The sequence below is a fragment of the Homarus americanus genome, unplaced genomic scaffold (genome assembly GCF_018991925.1).
Source record: "Homarus americanus isolate GMGI-L3 unplaced genomic scaffold, GMGI_Hamer_2.0 scaffold49241, whole genome shotgun sequence".
NCBI classification, from domain to species: domain Eukaryota; kingdom Metazoa; phylum Arthropoda; class Malacostraca; order Decapoda; family Nephropidae; genus Homarus; species Homarus americanus.
The window spans coordinates 67501-77500 of record NW_024735084.1 but is presented as its reverse complement, the minus strand read 5'-3'; the positions used below and the strand labels follow the sequence as shown (position 1 = coordinate 77500).

General features: G+C 48.7%; 1 protein-coding gene across 1 annotated transcript in view; it reads right to left on the bottom strand.

Moving 5' to 3' along the window:
• Positions 1 to 7815, bottom strand: part of LOC121870788 — an 18428-nt gene extending 10613 nt beyond the window's left edge. Inside the window, exons 1-2 of the mRNA XM_042372741.1 lie at positions 7723 to 7815; positions 5366 to 6435 (exon numbers count right to left, since the gene is read on the bottom strand). Coding sequence (XP_042228675.1) covers positions 5366 to 6435; positions 7723 to 7815 — 1163 coding nt within the window. The remainder of the gene's footprint in view (positions 1 to 5365; positions 6436 to 7722) is intronic.
• Positions 7816 to 10000: the final 2185 nt, after the last annotated feature.

Genomic DNA, 10000 nt, shown 5'->3' with positions numbered 1-10000 from the left:
TCTTTCTTTCTTTCTCTTCTTTCCAAAACAAATGATTAGTTAGGTAATATTTGCAGTGTGGTACCCGTGTATGCTGTCAGCTGTTGCTTATATTAGACGGCTCCACCACACACACACACACACACACACACACACACACACACACACACACACACACACACACAACAGGTCTTTCAGATAAGGTTACTTGCACCGTCATAAGATCAGCTGGGCAAGATGACGTCATGAAATCAGCTGTGACATGTAAACAAACACCCCCTTCCTCCCTCTCTCTCTCACCTCTCTCTATCTCTCTCTCTATCTCTCTCTCTCAATATGTCTCTTTCTAGTTCTCCTCACCAGCTCCGTCTCTCTCTCTGTCTCTCGCATGTCTCTCTCAACTGTGTGTGTGTGTTTGTGTGTGTGTGTGTGTGTGTGTGTGTGGTGTGTGTGTGTGTGTGTGTGTGTGTGTTGTGTGTCTGTATCTCATCTCATTCTCTCTATCTCTCTCTCTTCTCTCTCTCAATATGTCTCTTTCTAGTTCTCCTCACCATACAACCCGTCTCTGTCTCTGTCTCTCTGTCTATGTCTCTCTCAAGCTGTGTGTGTGTGTGTGTGTGTGTGTATGTGTGTGTGTGTGTGTGTGTGTGTGTGTGTGTGTGTGTGTGTGTGTGTGTGTGTATCTCATCTCATCTCTCCGTCTCTCTCTGTCTCGTCATCTCTCCCCAAGCCCCAAGCCCCCATGATAACTAGCTATCAACTGAAGACTGACGTGAGATCTAAGATAATATTACCTGTTATCTTTTGACCCTTCATAATGACACTAATTGCCTCGCTAATTAGCCTCCTAGAAGGTGACCCAAACCAGGTGAGTGACGGGTCGTTTTTTATTATTGTTTGTGACTGAAGGTATGAGGTGCATGGTGATTATATGCTAATGATTGATCACACCTGAGCTTCTTACCTGTTTGTGGAGGTGGATGAATGGATGAGTTAAGTGGGTGAATGGATGAGTTAAGGGGTGGGTGAATGGATGAGTTGAGGGTGGGTGAATGGATGAGTTAAGAGGGTGGGTGAATGGGTGAGTTAAGGGGGTGGGTGAATGGATGGAGTTAAGGGGTGGGTGAATGGATGAGTTAGGTGGGTGAATGGATGAGTTAAGGGGTGGGTGAATGGATGAGTTAAGGGGTGGGTGAATGGATGAGTTGGGGGTGGGTGAATGGATGAGTTAAGGGGTGGGTGAATGGATGAGTTAAGGGGTGGGTGAATGGATGAGTTAGGGGTGGGTGAATGGATGAGTTAAGGGGGTGGGTGAATGGATGAGTTAAGGGGGTGGATGAATGGATGAGTTAAGGGGTGGGTGAATGGATGAGTTAAGGGGGTGGGTGAATGGATGAGTTAAGGGTGGTGGGTGAATGGATGAGTTAAGGGGGTGGATGAATGGATGAGGTTAGGGGTGGGTGAATGGATGAGTTAAGGGTGGGTGAATGGATGAGTTAAGGGGTGGGTGAATGGATGAGTTAAGGGGTGGATGAATGGATGAGTTAAGGGTGGATGGTGGATGGGTTAAGTGGGTGGGTAAATGGATGAGTTAAGGGGGTGGATGAATGGATGAGTTAAGGGGTGGGTGAATGGATGAGTTAAGGGTGGGTGAATGGATGAGTTAAGGGGTGGGTGAATGGATGAGTTAAGGGGTGGGTGATTGGATGAGTTAAGGGGCTGGATGAATGGATGGATGAGTTAAGGGGTGGATGAATGGATGAGTTAAGGGGGTGGATGAATGGATGAGTTAAGGGCGTGGATGAATGGATGGATGAGTTAAGGGGTGGGTGAATGGATGAGTTAAGGGGGTGGGTGAATGGATGAGTTAAGGGGCTGGATGAATGGATGGATGAGTTAAGGGGTGGGTGAATGGATGAGTTAAGGGGTGGGTGAATGGATGAGTTAAGGGGCTGGATGAATGGATGGATGAGTTAAGGGGTGGATGAATGGATGAGTTAAGGGGAGTGGACGGTGGATGATTTGGTAGGTTTGTTTCTCTCTTACTTTTGTTCTTTATCTATCTATCTATCTATCTATCTATCTATCTATCTATCTATCTAATAAGTGGTTAAAATCTGGTTGTTTCGTGGTCAATTTTATCCTCTCTTAAATTTAATAAAATACCACAAAATATAGCCACTCAACACGCCATAGCCCCGTCCAGGTAATTGCTTTCTTTACTTCAGGTAATAGGTATAATAATTAAAGATTAGCCAATAGTAAACAAGCAGGCGAGTAATGATAGGTTGTGATTGGTAGGCGCTGGCTTATTCCCTGGAGTTGTAGGACACACGATGGCCATTGACCTTCGGGAGGTTTTGTGTGTTGTGTGTGTGTTGTGTGTGTGTGTGTGTTTATGTGTGTTGTGTGTGTGTGTGTGTGTGTGTTGTGTGTGTGTGTTGTGTGTGTGTTGTGTGTGTGTGTGTTGTGTGTGTGTGTTGTGTGTGTGTGTGTTGTGTGTGTGTGTGTTTGTGTGTGTTGTGTTTTGTGTGTTGTGTGTGTGTTGTGTGTGTGTGTGTTGTGTGTGTGTGTGTGTGTGTGTTGTTTGTGTGTTGTGTGTGTGTGTGTTGTGTGTGTGTGTGTGTGTTTTGTGTGTAGGTACTGGCATGATGATAATCTCTCTCTCTCTCTCTCTCTCTCTCTCTCTCTCTCTCTCTCTCTCTCTCTCTCTCTCTCTCTTTCTATATATCTCTCAATATATTATCTAACTGTTTTTTACATATCCATCCATCCATCCACCATCATCCATCCATCATCACCATCCATCCATCCATCCATCCATCCATCCACAACGATACGATAACAATACCAACTACGTACGATAGCTAATGTCATCGGTGCACTTGATAGATAAACAAGAACTAGTACCCACAGCCACAAAAATGCCTTCTGGCGACAATCTCCCACCTCTGATATGCCTTACAGGTTGAATGAGTCCTTATAAACGCTAATCCATTCAACTTTCATGTCTATTTTTATCAATTTTCCTTCAATTGAGTCGTTTATTCTCAATCTTTTTTTTTGGCTGCTACTTCGTCTTCGTCAATTCGGGTTTGGTTGGTGAGATGAGGTGGATTTGTTTTTGCCTGGGAAGGGGGTAGACCCTCAAGCACGCCCCCAGAGACCTCCAAATGCCATCACAGACCTCCAAACACCTCCACAAACCTCCAAGCACCTCCAGACACTTCCAAACACCTCCACAAACCTCCAAGCACCTCCAGACACTTCCATACACCTCCACAAACCTCCAAATACCCTTAACAGACCTCCAAACATATCCATAGATCTCCAAATACCTTCCCACAGACTACCAAATACGTCCACAGACCTCCAGATACCTTTACAGGCCTCTAAGCACCTCCACAGACCTCCAAACCCACTCTAAAAAACCCCCAAACACACCCATAAACATTCAAACACCTCTACAACCCTCCAAACACACCCATACGCCTCCAAACACCACCCTCAAACCTTCAACACCTCCCCACACCTCCAAACACCTCCCCCACACCTCCAAACCACCTCCACCACACCTCCAAACCACCCCCACCACACCAACACGAACGTCCATCACGCCTCTCTTTCTTTGGCATTTCTAAGGAACAATAATAACCAAGCCAGGGCGACGGTGGCTCCCCCCCCTACCTGTCAAGCGAGCTCCTCAGTAGGTAACGGGACGCTCAATTGACTAGTGATTGTTTCGTTATGAATCTCTATCAGCGTCGGGGTGAAGGCTGGCAGTTCAAGGGGCCGAGTTCCTAGGATGAATTAATGACCCCTGCTGTGAGGAAGAATCAGGTGGTGGTAGTGGTGGTAGGTAATGGTGGGTGGTGGTGGTGGTAGGTGGTGGTAGTTGGTAGGTGGTGGTGGTGTTGAGTCTATTTCTTTATCAATGGTGTTTGTCTATTTTTCTATTTTCTATTCTCAACTTAAATCCCTCTCCTGTCTATCTGTATCTGTCTCTCTCTCTCTGTCTGTCTGCTCTGTCTGTCTGTCTCTCTTCCTCTCCTGCTCATCTTTCTCTCCCTCTCTCTCTCCCTCTCCTCCTACCCATCATGGAGGTACAGAAGGTCACGCTGTACCTATCATCTCCTCCTTTTGTTTATGGTCACGACTTATGCCGATGCTTCCCTTGACACGACTGGGTGGTGTCATAGGTCCTCAAGACACTCGGGAGTGTCATAAGCCCTAAGTGTGGTTAAGGAGTGTCATAAGGCCGTGGTTGGGAGTGTCATGACTCTGGTGTGGTTAGGGCGTGTCATAAGGCCTCAAGGCAGGAGTGTCATGCCCTAAGTGTGGTTAAGTGTCATAAGGCCGTGGTTGGGAGTGTCAGGGCAGTGGTTGGGGAGTGTCAAAGGCCGTGGTTGGGAGTGTCATAAGCCCTTGGTGTGGTTGGTGTGGAGGTAGAGGCAGAACAGAGAAAGAATGAAGAGAGGAAGGAAATGGGCAAGGAAAGGATGGGGAGGGAAGGAAGAGAGAGTGTAGCAGTGAGGAGGGAGGAGAGAGAGAAGGGGAGGGGGAGAGAGGGAGAGAGGAGGGGTAGAGGAGGGTGAGGGTGAGGGACTAAGTGACACCTGAATGGGATTGAGAGAACGTGCTACACGACTCTCCCTGCAGACCTGACACACTACCACTACCACCACTACCACCACTACTGCTACCACTACTGCTACCACCACTATTAACACTACTGCTACCACCACTATCACCACTACTGCTACCACTACTGCTACCACCAATATTAACACTACTGCTACCACCACTATCACCACTCTTGCTACCACTACTGCTACCACCACTATTAACACTACTGCTACCACCACTACCACCACTACTGCTACCACCACTACCACCATTACTCACTACCACCATTACTGCTACCATCACTAACATCACCACTACCACCACTTCTACTATGGCGGGTGTATGATATGTATGTGTGTTCATTTATGAGTATAGAGGACAGTGTGTGTGTGTGTGTGTGTGTGTGTGTGTGTGTGCAGGTGATCGCTAGAGACGTCACCGAGGCATGCCATACATAGGAGGGGTTGGTGGCAGGAAGGTCAGACGATCGATGATACGTCCATACTGTCACGACCACGCCAGGCTGACCTTCACCTTCCCCCGAACACCCTTCCTGCAACACCCCTCCTGCAACACTCCCCTGCAACACCCCTCCTGCAACACTCCCCTGCAACACTCCCCTGCAACGCCCCTCCTGCAACACTCCCCAGGAACACTCCCCCGACAAGAAACCCCTGACAACAACACTATTCCCCCTGACAACATTGCTCCGTCCAGCAGCTCCCCCATAGAGACTCCTGTAGAAGACATCAACACTCACCTCATCTCCTGGGCCAGCTTCACGGGGCGTGTCCTGGGCTGCCTCACGGTGCCTGGGTGCGTCTCGCCCGCTACTGGGTCCTCCTCACATTCCGGGGGCCGCGAGTCAATGGCCCGGCTCATTAACTCAACGTCTGAGTTGCGGCCGCTGGTGCCGCAGGGTACACGAGTGTTGGTGCCGCAAGTGACATGGGTGTTAGTACCGCAGGAGACATGAGAAGGTCCCGCGTGCGGCTGCTGCTGCTGCCTGCTGTTGAGTTTCAGGTGTTGATGCTGCACGTCACTGATAGACCAGCGGCGTCGTGTCCGTCCTGCTGTCGGCCGACGGTGCTGTTCTGCCTGGACGTCTACAAGAAGCTTCTCTGCGCTGCTGCTGCGTCTCTGTGGCCGCCGCTGACCCATCATGGCCGTCATGCTGCTGACCCGTTTCTTAACGGCACCTGTTCGTTTGGTGGAGGCGTCCAACACACTCTTGTGCTCCAGCTCCTCCGCCAGCTCCTCTAAACTACCTGATCTGTCATGCCTCTGGCTCTTGTACGGTCCCGCGTCAGGCAGAGCGGTATCAACGGTATCAGGGGAGGTGGACGACACGTTGGTCGTGGTGACGTTTACGGTCTGGATACAGACTATCTTGTCGTTGTAGAGGCACGGGTTCTCGCCGAAGTAGACGCGGGTGATGTGCTTTACGTTGGGCGGCGTTGTAGGCAGGGAGTCACCGTCGTTATGGGCGTTGGTGGACTCCCCGGAGTCTGAGTACCCGGAGTCCTGCGAGCGGTGTGACGGAGATCCCCGCAAGGACCCGCGGAAGGAACCCCCAGGTGACGCCTCGCCCTCAAGAGCCTCCTCTCCAGAACTAAAGGTTTCTTCCCCAGCTTCAAGGATCACAGGCTCCCTAGTGGCTCTGTGGCGGTTCCAGAAGTCCCGCGGGAGGTTGTTGGCGGGCCAGCAGCCGCTCTCTGACGCGTAGTACACCCGCGACCCTCCCCGCCGGAAGTGGTGCTGCCCTGATGCCTCCTGCTCGCTCTGGGCCATCCTGAGGTGGTCCTCCAAGTACTGCTGACGCTCGATGATCTGTGGAGGAGATTAAAGACACCTAGTTAGTCACTGAACAGACCTTGGAACACACACACACACACACACACCCACACACACACACACACACACAGGAATCATCAACCCCGGAACCATAATCCTAACCTATCTAAACGTAAACATAAGAGACCGTCACATAACGTAACCTAACATACAAAAGCCTCGTCTGTAATATGAAATCCGGATTCATCGTCAGCCCACACCAGCGGCAACATCCTGGTCAGCCTACCTCCCTCACTCCCGCCAGATGCCTCACTGTTAGTAAATATTAACCTGTTCTTGGGAATCGCGCCATTAAAGGGGGGTATCATGAGGCCTTGTAACTGGTGGTCTAGTGGAGTCTGAATTCATTCATTACGTGGACTAAATGACTGATGAATCCTGCCCTGGTCTCCTTTATCTTCACTACATTAGCTTTATACAGACGTTAGAGAGGATGGTCAAGAGGAAGGTGACGTAGTGGTGACGTAGTGGTGACGTAGTGGTGACGTAGTGGTGATGTAGTGGTGATGATGTAGTGAATTGGTGAGGTTTTTCTCTTCCGCCTCTTCTTCCTTCCCATCCTCTTGTTTTTCTTCTTAATCCTCCTTCTCCTCCTTTCCTTCCATCTTTTGTATTGTCCCTCTCTGACTTCTCCTCCTGCTCCATCATTTTCCTTCTCCCCCTCCTTCATCCTTCCCTTCCTCTTTCTCCTCCCTTTCCTTCCCCTCCTCCTTTTCCTCTTGTTAATCCTCCTTCCCCTCCTTCCCCTCTATCTGTCGCATTCTCCCCCTCTTCCTTCTCTTTCTACTCCATCATTCTCCGTTCCTCCTCCTCCATCCCCCACCCCCGTCCCTCATAAGAGAATGTAAACTCGTCCCTCTCAGCTTAGCCATTCGTCCCTCAAGTGGATTATACTCTTAATGGAAGAGTCCCCCCTTCGCCTTCAATACACACTTATAGAAAACGAGCAAAAAAACATGTATATGAATTACGATTTTTAATATGTTTTAGGTAAATTTTGATTCATATCGAGGTTAAAAACACGATATTTCTACCTTTTATAATAGACCTTACGTGTATTTACTTAACTTATATATACTTTATATGTGATCTTGTAAGCTATTGTGACTATAGGTTTTAAATTAATCGTCCTGCAGGTGTTTAAATCGTTAGAGGTGACTTATACGTAAGAGATAGACAGATACAGCGAGCAGGACCAATAGAGAGAGAGAGAGAGAGAGAGAGAGAGAGAGAGAGAGAGAGTAATCCTATCTCCATTATCACCATCATATCTGACGCCCAGACAGTCGAATCCCCGTACTCGCTTAAATCACGACCTGGATGAACACAGCGACCCGACACATGACTCCGCACCATCGGGGACCCCCCCTGAACCCCGGACCCCCCAATAACTCTCCTTGGATCCTGACGGCTGAGGCTTCTCCAGCATTGTGTGGAGGCTAAGGAGTTTACCGACTTGGATTCCCCGACTTGTAGGTAAAACTTGAGGATTCCCGACAACAGGAGGTAAGATTTGAGGCTTTCCCGACAACAGGAGGTAAGACTTGAGGCTTTCCCGACAACAGGAGGTAAAATATAAAACACTCGACTAATACCCCCAACTAAACTTCCACCTCACCTCCCCGACCAAATTACCCCCGTCACCTCCCACCTCCCCCTGACTAAAACCACCTCACCTCACCTCCCCGAACTACTCACTTCACCTCCCCGACCAACCGACCACAGGAGGTGATAAAGTCAAGACCAATATTTACACTGAGAGACACAGGGACCAAGATATCCACAACCAGGTTAATTAACAAGACAATGGCAGGTGAGGCACAACACCTGCACGTCAGCGGTCCAAAAAAATCTTGATAACTCTCTCACTGGCTGACAAAAGGCTGACAATGCTGACGGTGAAGACTCAAATTTCTCTCTTAAATATTTTCAAAGTTGTGAGGGTAATAATTATCTGTTTGATCTAGAATTATATCCAAAATGGCGGAAAATTTACAATGAGACTCTACCTTAATTTGATACGTTCACTTAGCACCAGTTATGAGAAAAGTTAAGGTGTGTGTGTGTGTGTGTGTGTGTGTGTGTGTGTGTGTGTGTGTGTGTGTGTGTGTGTGCGTGTGATGATCCTCGCCTGTATTAGTAAGAGATAATAAGGGGTGGGGGAGATGGGGATTGGGGAGGGGAGAGGAGGGAGAAAGAGGAGGAGAGGGGGGTAGTGGGCGCGTTCTTTATTCAGCATGAGAGAGAGAGAGAGAGAGAGAGAGAGAGAGAGAGAGAGAGAGGAGGCCGTAAAGGATACACGATAGCAGACTTTAGGACTCCTGAGATCTCACTGGAGGTCCTGTCGTATGTAGGATGCTTCGACTATCAACGCTACTAACCTCCTGTAGTCTTTACTCCAGCCACGAACGTTTATGACCTCCTGTAGTCTTTACCTCCAGCCACGAACGTTTATAACCTCCTGTAGTCTTTACTCCAGCCACGAACGTTTATAACCTCCTGTAGTCTTTACCTCCAGCCACGAACGTTTATAACCTCCTGTAGTCTTTACCTCCAGCCACGAACGTTTATGACCTCCTGTAGTCTTTACCTCCAGCCACGAACGTTTATAACCTCCTGTAGTCTTTACCTCCAGCCACGAACATTTATAACCTCCGTAGCCTTACCTCCAGCCACGAACGTTTATAGACCTCCCGTAGTCTTTACTCCAGCCACGAACGTTTATAACCTCCTGTAGTCCTTACCTCCAGCCAACGTTTATGACCTCCTGTAGTCTTTACTCAGCCACGAACGTTTATGACCTCCTGTAGTCTTTATCTCCAGCCACGAACGTTTATGACCTCCTGTAGTCTTTACCTCCAGCCACGAACGTTTATGACCTCCTGTAGTCTTTACCTCCAGCCACGAACGTTTATAACCTCCTGTAGTCTTTACCTGCAGCCACGAACGTTTATGACCTCCTGTAGTCTTTACTCCAGCCACGAACGTTTATGACCTCCGTAGTCTTTACCTCCAGCCACGAACGTTTATAACCTCCTGTAGTCTTTTACTCCAGCCACGAACGTTTATGACCTCCTGTAGTCTTTACCTCCAGCCACGAACGTTTATAACCTCCTGTAGTCTTTACCTCCAGCCACGAACGTTTACTCCGTAGTCTTTACCTCCAGCCACGAACGTTTATAAACTCGTAGTCTTTACCTCCAGCCACGAACATTTATAACCTCCTGTAGTCTTTACCTCCAGCTACGAACATTTATAACCTCCTGTAGTCTTTACCTCCAGCCACGAACGTTTATAACCTCCCGTAGTCTTTACCCAGCCACGAACGTTTATGACCTCCTGTAGTCTTTACCTCCAGCCACGAACGTTTATAACCTCCTTACCTCCAGCCACGAACGTTTATAACCTCCCGTAGTCTTTACCTCCAGCCACGAACATTTATAACCTCCTGTAGTCTTTACCTCCAGCCACGAACATTTATAACCTCCTGTAGTCTTTACCTCCAGCCACGAACGTTTATGACCTCCTGTAGTCTTTACCT